This window comes from Alligator mississippiensis, chromosome 13 (genome assembly GCF_030867095.1).
Source record: "Alligator mississippiensis isolate rAllMis1 chromosome 13, rAllMis1, whole genome shotgun sequence".
In the NCBI taxonomy this organism is placed as follows: domain Eukaryota; kingdom Metazoa; phylum Chordata; order Crocodylia; family Alligatoridae; genus Alligator; species Alligator mississippiensis.
This window is the reverse complement of record NC_081836.1, coordinates 12,015,173-12,030,922: the sequence shown is the minus strand read 5'-3', so window position 1 is coordinate 12,030,922 and position 15,750 is coordinate 12,015,173. Positions and strand designations below refer to the sequence as shown.

Here is a 15,750-nt window from a genome sequence, read left to right as displayed (position 1 = left end):
CTAATTTGGTCTGTTCCCCCAACACTGGGACTCAGGCCCCCCTACTGCTTTGGGGCCTTGTAGCTGGTGTCAGTTATGTTGTGTTATGGGCAGTATGGTACATACTTCCTCAGTTCTCAGGCTATGTGTCCTTGTTGTGTTATACAGCCTGTCTGCCTTGAAGGCTATGTGAAACTCTGTGTGTGTGGGGGGGAGACACCCAGGCTTCTTAGAAATCAACCCCTGCTGCCCGTTGTCAACCCTTATAATGTATATATCTATACCTATAAGCCAATTCCCAAAAACCAGACCTTTAAATGCCATTTCTAAGCCAACACCTAAAAGGCACTTACACCTTCATTTCTTACTAGTCTGCATAAGGGCAGCTGGCATTTAGTTGGTGCTTATGTACAGGACTTTTGGAATTTGTGCATGTTGTACATTAGGTCCATTGTAGTGGAAAACAGTTTGTGTTCATCGAGAGGTTGCAGTCTCCAAGGAGGTGGGGAAATGGAATCTGTCATAAGCAACTAAGCAAGGGACCAGGAAAAATCTTTCACCAAAAAAGTATGTTTCTAACAGCCAAACAAGACGGTACTGGAGATCTCAGATGCTAAAACAGAGGGTTCTGTAATGGTGGTGGGGTTTCCAACTGTTGTTCTGTATCTAGAAATCACTGTCAGTCTCACTGGCCCTAACATGCACAGGTCAGCTGTAGAGCGCTGTTTTATCTTCTTCTGTATCCTGCAGGACTTCTGGGTCATGAACAACTCAATACAGAGCACAATCATCCTGCTTATTGAACAAATTGTGGTGGCTCTAGGGGGCGAGTTCAAACTCTACCTGCCGCAGCTCATTCCTCACATGTTACGAGTTTTCATGCATGACAGCAGCCCAAGTCGCAATGTCTCTGTCAAGGTGAGTGAGGCCTCAGGCATGCTGTGTTGTTTTAGGTATAGCCTGAGTGGAAGCCTTAGTGCCTTTGACACATATCTGGCTACCCAGGAGCTGTGGGGAAGGGAGTAACCAGAGCACAGTCAGTTGCTGACTAGACAAGATACTCTACAGCACGGGTTAGCAACCCCCAGCATGCATGCCAGAGCATGCTACGCATGGCCATTTTGTTTGGCACACCACCGCTGGCCTGGGCTCTGGGCAGCTGCTGCCGGCCATGAAGCCTGGGTTACTTGCAGCAGGCAGAGAGGCAGCTACAAGCCCTGCTGCAAGCAGCCCAGCCTCCATGGCAGGCAGCGGCTTTCCAGAGCCCAGGCTACCTGTGGCAGGCAGCTGGGAGACTGCTACTGGTACGCTGGGGTGTGGTGCCCTGGCTTGGCTCCGTGGCCAGTGCTGGCTGTATGCATGCCTCAGGGTGCATGGCGGGGAAGGGGCCTGGGGCAGTTCAACCCCAGCTCCTTCCCTGCCATGTGCCCCAAAATGCAAGTGCAGCCACTATCGGCCACAGACCCCTGCCTGCTCACAGCCAGCAATGGGCAGCCTGCGATCAGCTGCACAGGGTCCGGAGCCCCAGCCCAGCTCTGTGGCTGGTGGTGGCTGCACATGAGCCTCAAGGTGCACAGCAGGGAAGGGGCTGGGGCAGCGTAGCTCTGGCCCCTTTCCCACTGTGCTCCTTGAGATGCACATGCAACAGCTTCTGGCAATGAGCCATACTCTGGATCCTGATACAGCCATTAGCAGGCTTGCAGCTATCTGCTGTGAGCAGCCTGGGCTTCACAGTGGCAGCAGCAGTGTGCTGGCAGTGGCTGCACCTGTGCCTCGGGGAGCACGGGAGGAAAGTGCCAGGGCTCCACTGCCACGACAAGCATCAGGCTCCTCACAGCTCCCCTGCCACCCATCCCTGTCATGTCAACATCTTTGAAGCCCAGGTTGCAGGGGGTTTTTGGTACTTGGTCCAAAAACGTTGCCAACCCCCACTCTAGAGTGTTGCTGTTTTACAACTTTAAGTTGGGTGGTGTTGGCTTGTCTTCCTCTCCAGCTGCTAAATGCAATCCAGCTGTTTGGCGCTAACTTGGATGACTACCTGCACTTGCTATTACCTCCCATTGTAAAGCTGTTTGATGCCCCAGATGTCCCAATACCGCCTCGGAAGTAAGTATCCACTGTTGTTTGTTTTCTCTTTTTTTTTTTCCCCTCTCTCTCTCTGTCTCTCTGCTCACTCCCTCTGGGTTCCTTAGTGGTTGCTATGATCTGAAACGACACTAATTGCCCATTAGTCACTTCCACAGACTTTGGCTTTCTCTAGTCACCAGCCAAGTGGAAGACCTACTTATTGCTTTATTGTGTTGAATGCATAATGCTAGGACAGCCTAAGCCACAGAGAGTGAGTTCATTTGTCTCATATGAGCAGTGGGCAAGCTAATGCTTCTAGCCCATCTTGAATACTGTCAGTACTGTGCTGTTTGTACCCCAGAAATGGAGTTTATCCTCTATATCAAGGTTGCTGGTAGGGCACTCTGAGGAACAATGAAGTGAGCCTTAATGCTGTATAAATAGCTGAATGCAGGTTGGGCCTAAGCTCTTGCTGCATTGTTACTCAGGATTCATGAGGTAAAAGTAGGCTCTTAATGCCTGAGTTAACAGGCGAGTGTAGCCTGTTAACTCAGGCACTAAAAGGGATTTGGCAAATGTCCAATGCTACTTGCACAATATAAATGACTGCCTGTCTCACCCTTGGGTATCTTAATCAGCCTCTACTGTATGCTTTATTCTTTTGACATGGACTAAAATAATGGGAGGTGAGAGGATTTATTAGCCATTGCCCCATTTCAGGCAATCCTGTAAGTGTTCTCCCTGAAAGCCAAGTTCTTGCAGAAGCTGAAGATGACTGTGCATGTCACCTGTATGTCTTCAGCCAGCCTGCTCCTTCTGTTTCACTCTGTCAGAGATAATGAGTCTCCTCTTTTTTCTTTGATTTCAGAGCTGCTCTAGAGACTGTGGACCGCCTGACGGAGTCTCTGGATTTCACTGATTATGCTTCAAGAATTATTCATCCTATTGTGCGCACACTAGATCAGAGCCCTGAGCTACGGATACCGGCTATGGATACTCTGTCCTCTCTGGTCTTTCAGCTAGGGAAGAAGGTAATGTCTTTCCTAAGTCTGAAAGCCACCAGAATAGAGAGGGACTACCCCGAAGTTTATGGCTATAAGATGAAGTATTTATTATGTAGTCAGCTAGGGCCTTAAAGAGACGACACCCAGCTTTGCAATGTTTCCTGTCCATGATTGTGAAATGCAATGGGTTTATTCTGTAAATAAACCAGTTTCTACCTCTGCCATCATTTCTCCAAATTAAGCGTTTTTAGAATCTCCTTCACTTCACTTCACACAACAGTCTTCACGAAATGGACATGGAATCGGAGGGTATATCTCTAGTCTTGGTGAGATTGGTTAATGAACTTGTGAAACCTTTCCCCTACAGTACCAGATATTTATCCCAATGGTGAACAAGGTCTTGGTACGTCACAGGATAAATCATCAGCGGTATGATGTTCTCATCTGCAGGATTGTGAAGGTGGGTTGGTTCATATGAATTAATACAACAGAAAACTCGGTTGGCTTCAGCTGTAGGATGCAGAGCAACTATTTCCATGTTTTTGGGAGATTCTTTATATTATAACGTGGTATTTTGAGAGTGAAATTACAAAACTTGTCCAGTGCACAAAACTTGATCCTCAGTCCTTCTGCAGGAAACGAAAAGGGATCCTAAGGTACTAGTTGGCATCCTTCTTTCTCTCAGTTAAATTGTCAAATTGAGCCTTCCTCTTCACCATTTCCACACTAGGGCTAGGGGAGGCCTCTTCTGCCTTAATTTTCTGCAGTTGACCCCATGGTTCATAAATCAGTAACTGCTCCATTCTGTTATTACTTGCTCAAGTGGGTCAGCACATCAGTATTTAGTAGCTATTGCAGAAACCCATATAGGGGAGGGAAGTGGCAATGCGTGTTTGTGGCTCACTATTCCACAGTGGCATGCCTCAGAGTTCAGCTTTTCTTTACTTTGGTGTTGAGAGTCAAGATTTCTTGACACTTCTGCTGAACAGGACTGGGATGATCTGAGCTTGCAGATTCCAAAGACGTCCATGTTATGAAAAGTGATTTCCCCTCCCTTGAGGTGAGCTGAATGAGTGAGAGCTCATCTAACTTCCACCAAGTTGACCTGCAGCAGATCTTGTTCGTGACTTGTGCATGTCAAAGGAAACTTTAATGGTGGCCCTTCTGATCTTCATTCTGAGCCATTGGTTTGCAGGGCTACACGCTTGCTGATGAAGAGGAGGATCCTCTGATTTATCAGCACCGCATGCTGAGAAGCAACCAGGGAGAGACACTAGCCAGTGGCCCTGTAGAAACGGGTCCAATGAAAAAACTGCACGTCAGCACCATTAACCTGCAGAAGGTGGGTATGGAGTTCCCTGTTTCAGTACTATGCTGCAGAAAGGCCAGGCTCTTGGTGTCTCAATCCAGGAGGTATGTCCAGTGCCACAGAACAGGGTTTGGATTTTTTTTCAGTGTTCTCTTCCATTGCTGACTCTCATCCACAAAAGGAGAGTCCACCTGATATCAGGGATTCCCCTGAGAAACCCATATTTTAAAGAAATTCTGAGGTGCTTTGTTGTACTTCGAAGATGTCTCATGAGCTGTGCAGCTGCTGGGCTGAAAAAGCACCATGGGTAATATTGTAGGGCTGTTTCTCCAGGTCAGAAGAATAAGCAAATGTTCTTGACTGCAAGTAGTGAGCCTTGGAAAGGTCTCTGACTTCTAGATATATCTTCATTGGTGCACTTCACTATGGAGTGGCCTCCTGTCAAAGGCAGCTGTGTAAAGTGTCCTCTGTACCATGTTTGGGGTTTCTGATGTTTGATTAAATCCCTACAGTATCTGATATTTCCAACTTAGCTGTGAGTGGCCAGATGTCTTAGTTGCACGTGTGGGACCATCTAGTTTCCAGCAAATATTGATTGGCTCAGAAAAATGACAAGAACACTTTGTCCAAAGGTAGCAATAACTCCTGAGACTGATACGTTGGTTGTTGCTTTTTGGCAAAATGTGAAAGTAGAAAGTGTTTTTTTACTATAGCCTAATTTTTATTTTTATTTTAATGGCTAATTTAATTTTTATGCCTAATGCTCCATCCACTAGCTGCATTGTGTGCGATGCCCATTCCCAATAGCAGGCACTAGTAGCCAGCATTCACTTTGGCCTTGAAATGCTCACCTCAGACATGTCTACCAGCCAATAAAGACTCTTCCCCACCTGCTTTCAAGAATATAGGGGTACAGTATATGCCAGTGTTTAAGTACTAGCTAGATTCAAAAGTGCTTCTGTATGAAGGACTGAGTTGACCCTGCTGGGTTTGTATATCTAATTCAAAGCATTTCAAAGTTGGTGCTTGAGTAGGGGTATGTGGCACTTAATGTGCTTCATATGAGGGAAAGAAGAGCAGGGGAGGCTTCCTGTGTATGAGGGGAATATATCTGGAAAGATCCTTTGGAGGTGAACTGTTGCCAGTGGTCTGAGGAAAGGCACCCTTAGCAAGGAGGGGACAAGCAAATCTCAGCTGACAAAAGGGAGCAGACAACAAATTGGAAATATCTCTTCTCTTTGCTCTTCTACTTTTATTCACTGTGGGATTGTGTGCAGGTGCTTCCCTCAGAGCATCTCAGCTATCTTGCTTTGTGTTGCAGGCTTGGGGAGCTGCAAGAAGAGTCTCCAAAGATGACTGGCTGGAATGGCTCAGACGGTTGAGCTTGGAGCTGCTGAAAGATTCCTCGTCACCATCCCTGCGCTCTTGCTGGGCCCTGGCTCAAGCCTACAACCCTATGGCCAGGTACAGTCACTGTGTATTTCCTGTCTCTCCTTGGAGCATCATATAGCAGCCAGAAACTGCAAGAAAATGGAAATAGGCAGGCAAGGTTCTTTGGGTAAATGTGCTATCTTTTACTAGACCAACTAAATAATTGGAAAAATTGTTCTTTGCAAGCTTTCGGGCACAAACACCCTTCTTCAGGCATAGGGAGAGTCTGCTGGTTTTTGTGTGCTCTCCTGGGTGGAATAGAAACCAAAATGCAAAATGCAGGTCTGTGACAATGCAAAATGTGTGGCAGTGAGGATCAGAAGGAATGGGAGACAATAGGTGAGAGACAGGTAGGTGCAGGGGGGAGATGTTGAACTGGTGATAGAATGTAGATGGAAAATCTTACCAGCTATATTCTGTCACTAGTTCAACATCCCTCCCTGCCCCCCACCTACCTCTCTGTCACCTGTTGTCTCCCATTCCCTCCGATCTGCACTGCCACACATTTGCATTTTTACAAACCTGCATTTTGCATCTTGGCTTCTATTCCACCTAGGAGAGCAAACACAACACCAGCAGACTCTCCCTATGCCTGAAGAAGAGTGTTTGTTCTCTGCAAGCTTTCAGACACAATTTTTCCAACTGTGTAGTTGGTCTAATAAAAGATACCCAAAGAACCTTTTCTGTCTATGTCCTTAGACCAACGTGGCTACAACCCTGAAGGAAATGGATAGTCATTTAAGAGCTGCTGAGTTGTACAAAATAGAGAACTATTGTTTGGGGGTAAATAAAACAGGTGGAAATTGTACTTCCTCTCCAGTTTCTTGAGGTACAGAAAACCTCAGTAGAATTTTGCCTATTATTGTTTTCTTAATTACACAAGGCAAATGTCAAGGAAGCTGGAAAAAGAGCAAAGTGTAAAATAGCTTGTAGGGTCCCATGTCTCAGATAAAGATTCCTCTAGGCAAATAAACATCTGTGATTTTAGTTCCTTCATAACCTCTGTGTCAGTTTTGAGTACTATAGAAACCACCTATTTATCTCTTCGTTGTGGCATATACATATCACCTTGATGTGCAGGGGCCTCACTTTAGTACTGTCACAAAAGTGTGGCCTGTTCTAGTTTTAATCTTTTCTTTATAAGTGAATCCTAGCATGCACAAAATAGAAGGGTTGATTGCCTGGCAAGAATATGGGACTTGCTGTGTGGTTAGACAGCATGCAAGTGTCCTTCATACAGGTCTGCAAGTACATCTCAAATCTCTCATTCTTTTGCATACCAGCATGGTTTGTAGGACTCGGCACAGAAGGAGCAAGCGTTTTTAAATTAATCCTTAAACCACTAGAATGTTTTGTAGCTTAGTGGCCTGAGCATGGAGTGTGACACTCCTTTCAACCACACATTCAAATCCTGGCTGGATATACTTGGCCATGTGTTTAAGTAAGGTAGGTAAACAGAGTTCTGTGCTATTGTTGAAGGCCTCGTGAGTTAGAGCTTCAAAATTTAGGTTTCTGTATAGTAAAGATCCTATGGTATTTTCTGTAGAAGCAAAAGGTCCACCTTCTCTTCCTGCTTTTCAGTGTAGCAGTGACTGAAATGACTCTTCCATATGGAGTTGTATAAGGCAGATGGGGACGTCTGGCATCTAAATGAGTACTGCTTCAATAGACAGTACCAGGGATTACAAGAAAACCTTGTTTAAATCTGTTTAATATCCTGTTTTCTCTGCACTGAAAAGCAGCTATAATTGAAGGTGAACAAAAGCTAAAGATGCAGCAGCTTCCCCAGTGATCTAATTTAGTCTTTTATATAAGTTTCAGTGCATTAGAGAAGTGTGTCCCTAGATAACCTCACTTAATTAGTCTGCCTTGAAGGAGCTGCATAAATTCACTGCTCTCCTATGGATTTGGTTTTAGATTTTTAGTACCTCAGCAAGATGCTTAGAACTTTTGAGCAACTTATATTCCAAAAAATATTTGGTTCAACACTGAGTTTCTGAAATAGCTTTAGCAGCCGGTGAAGTGTTGAGCCAGACGTTGTGTTTTACACCAGGTAATCAGTGGGCGAATCTACATGTGCAACTAATTAATGCACAGAAAGCTTACTGCACATTAAGCTTTCTGTGAAAGCGCATCTACATGTGCACCCATTAGGAGGAAAATATGCTCCTACCAGGAGCAGCTCAGGGCAGTGAAATACCTACCCTGTTCTCCTGCCATATGAATGTTGGGTCCTAACCACTGACCATGTCCCTGTCCCTCTGTCCTCAGAGATCTCTTCAACGCTGCCTTTGTTTCATGCTGGTCTGAGCTGAATGAAGACCAGCAGGACGAGTTGATCCGAAGCATCGAGTTGGCCCTGACTTCTCAGGACATTGCAGAAGTCACTCAAACCCTCCTGAACTTGGCAGAATTCATGGAGCACAGTGACAAGGTAGAGGTGGCAGGCAGGGAGCCCTTCTCTAATGCTACCTGAGTGACACTTGTTGCAGGTTTATAATTGCAAGCTCTCCTTTTTATGTCTACCCACTTTGTTTCTGATCTCCTCTCCAGGGTCCTCTGCCATTGCGAGACGATAATGGCATTGTTCTGCTGGGGGAAAGAGCTGCCAAATGCCGAGCATATGCCAAAGCCTTGCACTACAAGGAGCTGGAGTTTCAAAAAGGTCCCACCCCTGCCATCCTGGAGTCTCTTATCAGGTAGGAGCCAAACTGAAGAGCTTCATGCTGTCTCCTCTGCATTGAAATTTCCATGTGCAGCATTGTCATTTGAGAGCCTACACTTAGGCCATTCCTTGGCCTTTAAAGAAAGCCCTTGTGATGTTTCAGATGGTCTGTTAGGAGATCCAGGGGTAGGTTTCCAGATTGCCTGGAGTTTATAGGTTGTACACACTCCCCTATCAAGTTCCTTCTACCTTCTGTGGAGTATAGGTTCCAGTGGGAGCCATCACTCAGGATTCAGTAACGTCCCTGCCTCCTTCAGTGAGCTGTAACCTGTTAATGACCCACCAGAGCACATCAGGGAGAGGCCTGGGTGTGGGTCCCCATGAAGTAGCTGAGGCATGGAGCAGAGAACCTCCAAGAAAACAAAGCTGGTGATGCTAAACTAAATGGAGCTTTCAGGACAAAATCTTGACTTCTAGCTAGTGTATTTTGTTGGGGTTTCAGTGTCTCAAATTGAGCTAATGTGGTGCTCATTCTTGACATGGCAGGAATGTCTAGGTTCAGAAAAAACCCAGTGATTGCAAGGAGCTGGGGGTGTGTCCTCAGAATGAGAGACTTCAACTAGGCCTGTGTGAAGCAGCTAGTATTTGCTTCGGATTCTGGTTTGGCTGATTCAGGGGACAGCGATTCAAATTTGGTGATTCAAATCACTGCCCCGAATTAGATTCAGCCGAATCGATTCGGAGTTTTGGCTGCTTCCGAATCGGCCGAATCTTTGAATCACACAGGCCCCATCCCCTGCCCGCCCCAGCTCCCAACTCTTTGGGGGAAAAAAACAAAACAAAAACCCACTCACTAGCTCTTGCCCAGTGGGTGGGGGGGGGCGATCCCTGCTGCCCCCCACTGCCCCATGCCATGTGGGAGGCTCTGCCACGAGCCCCCTGGCCCTTACCCGCTGTCCCTGCCCCGCCTGCCCCAGCTCCCAGCCCTTTAAAAAACAACAAAAAAATTCCCTGGACTTACCAGCTCCTGCTCAGCTTGGGGGGGGGGCAGGGCAATCTCCACTGACCCACACTGCACTGGGAGGGGAGCTCTACCACAGGCTCCTCAGCTGCTGCAGCAGCCGGTGAATCCAGGGTTTTGTTTTGCTTTTTTTAAAGGGCTGGGAGCTTGGGGGGGGGGGCTCATGGCAGAACCCCCCACGTGGTGGGGGGCAGCAGGGATCACCCCTCCTTCTTGCAGCAGCCATTGAGTAGGGGCTCTTTTTTTAAACAACCAGGAGCTTGTGGGGGGGGTGCCTGGGGGGGGTGGAGGCTGGGGGAGCAGGCAGAGGATGGGACTTGGCAGGGGTCCCCCCGCCCCCTACTTATTAGCATGGAGTCCTGGTCCAGCTCCCTGCTGCAGCAGGCGGGGACTGCCTGGATCACCAAAGCTTTCTGAGTCTTTTTTGAAATTGATTTGGAGAGCTTCGATGTTGGACCTTTTCATTGGACCCTCGATTCGATTTGGATTTGGAGGTTCAGTCACTGAATTGGGTCGAATCTCCTCCAAATCGAATCAGCACCTGAAGCTTCACGCAGCCCTAATTTCAACCTTCCTGATCGCAAATGTTTTAGCGGGGCCAGTTACCAAGCAGCCAGAGTACTTACTTTGAAAATGAAGCAAACCCAGGAAGAGTGTGATTCCCAGCAGTTCATCCAGGCACGGCAAAGGGGGGAAGCTTCTTGCTGGTTTACAGTCTGTACTCAACTACTCGCGCTGGTTATCGTTACTCAGTTGGCAATATGTGTGTGAAGCAGTTTTGTCATGTGGTCTCCAGGATCATGCCCTGCAAGCCTGTTTTGTGGAATAATAGGAGGCACATGAGACATCTTGTTAATTTGAGATGGTATAAGTGTAAGCCTATGGGACCATGCCAAGGCACTGTTGTAATGACAATAGTATCAGGAAGCTGCGATGCAAAGGATTCTCTTGACTGGCTTTGTTTTGTTCTTCCAGACCTTCTGTTCCCTTGAAAGGAAAGTTCCACATCATTAACAAAACTGTATTTACCAACATTTTAATAGCCTATTCTTTGTATTAAGACATTTGAGATGTTTGCTGACCTCTTTAAAAAAGATAGCTTAGGAAGAAAATAAATGGCTGGTCCATTTACTTTTGACTTTCTGTAGTTTTGCTCTTGGGACTTGAGAGTTATCTTACAGAATCTGGCTGAGTAGTGGCAGTAACAGCACTTCTCTATAATAAGCTAATAAATATCTTTATAATTGACCCGGCTTGCGTCTTAAAATATCATCTGACCCGGCTTGCGTCTTAAAATATCATCTGACATTTGGAACATCTGGGGCCAAGTGCAATATAAATTCCACAGATCTTGCCAGTGTTTGTGGACTTGCTGACTTCCATTTGTGATTCATTCAAAGCTGCTAGTGCAGCAGAGCATTCCCCGGTGAGCTTCTTTTCTGCATTATTAAGTTCAGTTGATGGATTAATTAGTTTTACCTTTAAAAATTGTGGTGAGGAATCCTCCAGAACATCCTTAAGTTAGTGGGGAAAAAATCTGCCTTTGTTGCTTTGCTTTTTAAAAAGCCATTGTTAGTCTGTATTGTTCTGCTGCTCAAGAGGAATTGAGAATGCAGAATATTTCACAGTCACCTTTTCTTTGCTCTTTCACTCAACCTCACTATGGCACATTGTTTCCAACATCTAGGGCATGCTCCAGTGTCATAAATAAAACACCAGTACTAGAACCAGGCCAACACAAATGACCAAAAGTGGTGCATAGACTTGTGGTAAGCAGGAGACAGGGAGCCAGGAGCTTTTGCTTATAGCTGACCTGAGAGAGATTTGAATAGAGCAGCTGTATTCCAAAGGCTTCTGAATTCTTTGGTTGCAAAAGCACACTTCCAAGCTACATTCCCAGTTTATGCTCAGCTGCTTGAGGCTGCATTTCTAGTCACTCTATGGACTAGGGCTCAGGCCTTCAAAATTCCATGTGTTTTGCTCAGCCATTCAGAATACTGCTTGCCCCACATAAGTCCATTTTTTTTACACTTGTTTAAGGTGGAACAAGTAAAATACCCTATTGTACAGGTGGAAGAATAGATTTTATGCCTAAACTAATCAACTTTCATGGCAGACCTAGCTAAACTATGCTAGACTAGCTAGTCCTAGCAATGTTTTATCAGCTTGCTTGAGGATCCACAGTTCTGGAGAACGTTGCCCTTTTTCCCCGTCCCCAGCCCCATTTTTTTTTTTTTTTTTAAGTTCACTTCAGGGTCAGTTAGCAACAGCTTTGGATAATAAATACAGTCAATCGCTGTAGTTCCCCAAATGCTATTGTTTCTCTTACCTATGATTAATTTTTAATAGTCATAAGCTTATATCTGCCCAGGACTGATTTGACATATTTATACCCCACTGGCTTACCTCGCATGCTGGATTTAGGGTGCCATGGTATTTCTGCCCCAGTGCATTCCAGCTTTGTGCTGGCTGCGTATTGGTTATTCCTAGCTGCTGATGGCTTCCTCTTGATAACAGTCAGGACTGAAATGTCTGAAAAGCTAATGATAAAACAAGAGAGGCTGGCATGTGCGCTGCTCCAGCAGGCAAGCCCTGAAAAAGCTATGCACAGTCCCTAGCATCTGCAATTTCTATTCTCACAGCATAGCCACATCTCTCTTCTCTCCATGATTAGTTTTAAATGTTGGCCTCAAAAGAATGGGCAGGGAGCAACCACAATGAAGTGCTGTTCCGTCTCTGGATGACTGTGCCTGGGCTGTCAGAAAATTCCTGAGCTGTTTGAATGGGTCGCCTCTGAAGACTGCAGTCAGAGTTCCATGATCTAAGATAATTGTAGTAGGCCCATGTCTCTGGAGTCCCTTAGTTAAGCATTACTTCCCTCCTAGGCTACCAGTGAGGTTGCTATGGCAGATTTGCCCTTGGTCCAAAACTCAGTGGAATGAATCTGAATCAGAGTATATGGTGTGAAATGAGACTGATTCCAGGGAGTCTTTGTCACATCTTTGCTATTCCACCTTGCTGTAGGTAGGACAGAAAAAATGTCTCTTGGTTAGAGCCCCCTGTCTGCACTGGGAGTTCCTGTCTGCACCGGGTGTGTTTTAAAGGTCCTATGCTACTACTGGTAAGAGGATTACCTTGGTGACCACAGTGACTATCACTTCTTTCCCAGAAGTTTATTAGGCTCTGTGCTATACCTGATTTGTAGTCATCCTACACAGCTGACTTCCTTCCTATAGAGCTGTTTGAATGTGGAGTGTAAAGCACTTCAGGATCCTCTGCCAAATGGGGTTCATATGAACACAGGTGATTTGCAATGGTTTGCCTGGAGAACAGATCTGGAGTCCTAGCAACAGAGGAGGAAGAGCACATTTCACTAGTGGAAAAGGCCAGACCAGGCATCCCCAAAGTCAGGAGGACTGAGACCACTGCCACCAAGAGGAAGCAACAAGTGCTGTGCTGGTGGTTGGTGACTCCCTTCTGTGGGAAAGAGGCATCCATCTGCTGGCATGACCTGTTGTCTCAGGAAGTCTGCTGCTTACCCAGATCTGAGCTATTACAGAAGGATTACCAAGACTCATTCCACCCTCCAACTACTACTAGAGGTGCACCGATACATTGGTCTGATATCGGATTGGCACTGCTATAAGAAAATTGGCTGTATCGGAAATCAGCCTAATGTGGCCAATAAACGGCCCATGCATGCGCGCAGCTACAGCACACCACATAGGTGGTGAGGAGCACAGCCCGGCAGCTTGGAGAGCTGTGTGCAGCTGATAAGTCTGTTGTGGTGGATGTGGAAGGGGGAGAGAAGGGATATAGGGGGGGCAGATCAAGGCCCCTGTGGTGAGGGAGGAAGTGGGGCTGAGGCAGGCACTGCCCAGCCGGTGTGGAGCAGGGTGCAGGATGGAGCCGTGGCTCATCTGGGTGGTGCAGCTCCCACTATTGCATGCACCTTGGGAGGGCACGCGAGGGGCGTGTGCCCCCAGATCCGTGCAGGGTGGGCTGCAGCTGCGGGCTGGGAGGAGGGGTTGGGGGGCCTGTGGCAAATTTTGGGATGGCTGCATTCTCAAAGTATGTAAAAAACACTTTTAAAGTTGTGTCTGTGTCCGAATCACTGATTCACCGAATCAGCATTGAATCTTCAGTCCCGATTCAGCCAAATCTAATTGGGGACAGTGATCCGAATCAACGAATTGAATCACTGTTCCTGATTCGGGCCAAATCTGAATGTAATAGGGCTTCACACACCCGTAGCGAACACATCTTGCAGATCAATGCATGGCTGTACAGCTGGTGTCACCAGCAGGGCTTAGACTTCTTCAACCACAGGATGTTGTTCCAAGAAGATGGATTGCTAGGAAGAGATAGGATCCACCTGATGAAGTGAGAGAACGTCTCCACAAACAGGCTTGCTAACCTAGTGAGGAGGGCTTTGAACTAGGTTTGCTGGGGTATGGAGACAAAAGCCCTGAGATAAGTGGGGGAGCAGATGATCTGAAAGAAGCACAAGCAGGAGGTGACAGTAGGGGAAGCCTTCTCATTCTTCCTGAGAAAGTAGGGCAATTGATTAGTTATCTTGGATATCTATACATGAATGCACAGAGCCTGAGAAATGAGCAGGAAGAATTGCAAGTCCTTGCATAGTCACAGAACTATGATGAGATTGGAATAATGGAGACTTAGTGGCATAGCTTGCATGACTGGAGTTACTGTCATGGATAGGTATAAACTATTCAGGAGGGACAGGCAGGGGAGAAGAGGAGGGGTTTCTATTTCATGTTGATGTATACAAAGATGAAGCCTCTAGCACGCTCCAGTGGAGTCTGTAAGGCGAAAAAGGGACAGGTGGAAAACAGGAAATGCCACTTAGTAGATCCCATTCTAGTGCCATTCTGCAGATGTTTTGGCCCTCTTGCTCTGTATTAGTGAGTGTCATACATTTGAGGAAATGTTGCATCAAATCCTCATAAAACCACTAATGAGCAGGCACAGATTGCATAGAATATGTGCCTGTTCAGACATCATTTGCTTCCAAGTGCCACCATTGCACCCAAGATGAAGCCTTTGCAGCCCACAGGGCATTAAACTAAACTAATTTTCCCCAGTATCCATATCCACATACTCCCTGCTTCCAAAGGCGTGGACTTGACCAATGCCTGGCCCTGCCTAAACACACTCCCTACCTGCGCATAATGCCACTCTACTTTGCCTTTACAGTTTTTTGTTTTGGGTATTCATTGTATTTGAACTCTGCCCGGTGCTTTGGGGCTGCTTTGGAAGCGTGGGCGGAACAAGGCCTCCCACAGTATTTAAGGAACCAGAACTTTTTTTTTGGTAGAAAACCCAGTTTAGGCCAGGTTTAGAGTCACAATGCCATATGTGTTTCTTCTTCTGTATGGAGGAACATAATGATGTCTCTCCTTGGGGAGGGTGAACCAATCCTTCCCTTCCATGACTGCTTGAAGCCTTTGTGCCCTACTGCAACAAAGTAAAGCCACGAGGACCAACCTCATGTGCCAGAGCTGGTTTGGGGAAATACTGCAGCATGTTAGTTTTCCCACCTGCTGCATGTACCTGACTAGTCCTCCTTCTCTACATTATTTCTCCTGGTCAGTGGCCAGGATTTGAGTTGTGAATTAACAGTGTGCCTTCCTCTCTCTAGCTTCCTTGTTTTCCTTCCTCTTGCACTGTCAGTTTAATTCAGTTATTGAGAGATTCCTGTTATGGAATTTGTCAAGTGATTTAATGTCTGCACAGCTCCTGGCTATCCAAAATCAAGTTTAATTTTAGTAGAGATGTGGATGTACCCATCAAAGTATGCATCCATATGCATAACTCTTAGGCTTGAAACAAAGTGCTTGCTGCCTGTCTGTCTCAAACAGCTTTCCTGAAATTCGTAGCTAATGATATACACTTTTTATTTTTTAGCGCTGAGGCTGGCCTGTAACCAGTGGAGTCTAGGGATTAAAGAATCTGGTCATCTTTCAAAGCACTATGTTTTTGTACCAGTGTTGTGGCTCACTATTTGCAACAAGAAGTAAAGTTTGTCCACTATGAAGAACTGACCTCTGAATAGGAAACAGAAAACTGGAGACAGGAGCACAGAACAGTAGCAGATCTTGTCTTGACCTCTGTTAAATCTACCTTTAGAAGATCACTTGCGGCTGGAGACATGAGGGAAATGGGTTGTTGTCAGGCTTTTAGTAGGTTCAGGTTGGTAATGTGCTCTTAAGGGTTTACTTAAAGCAGTGGTTTCCAAACTGGGTTCCACAGT

At 46.2% G+C, this 15,750-nt stretch overlaps 1 protein-coding gene across 5 annotated transcripts in view; it reads left to right on the top strand.

Annotated features, from left to right (window-relative positions):
- The window catches only part of MTOR (mechanistic target of rapamycin kinase), a 102,734-nt gene that overhangs the window by 24,213 nt on the left and 62,771 nt on the right, over positions 1–15,750 (top strand). For all 5 annotated transcript variants that reach the window (XM_019493846.2, XM_059716878.1, XM_059716877.1 and 2 more), the window contains 8 exons: positions 730–897; positions 1,973–2,085; positions 2,915–3,077; positions 3,418–3,510; positions 4,246–4,392; positions 5,681–5,823; positions 8,062–8,224; positions 8,344–8,489. In XM_019493846.2, coding sequence (XP_019349391.1) covers positions 730–897; positions 1,973–2,085; positions 2,915–3,077; positions 3,418–3,510; positions 4,246–4,392; positions 5,681–5,823; positions 8,062–8,224; positions 8,344–8,489 — 1,136 coding nt within the window. The remainder of the gene's footprint in view (positions 1–729; positions 898–1,972; positions 2,086–2,914; positions 3,078–3,417; positions 3,511–4,245; positions 4,393–5,680; positions 5,824–8,061; positions 8,225–8,343; positions 8,490–15,750) is intronic.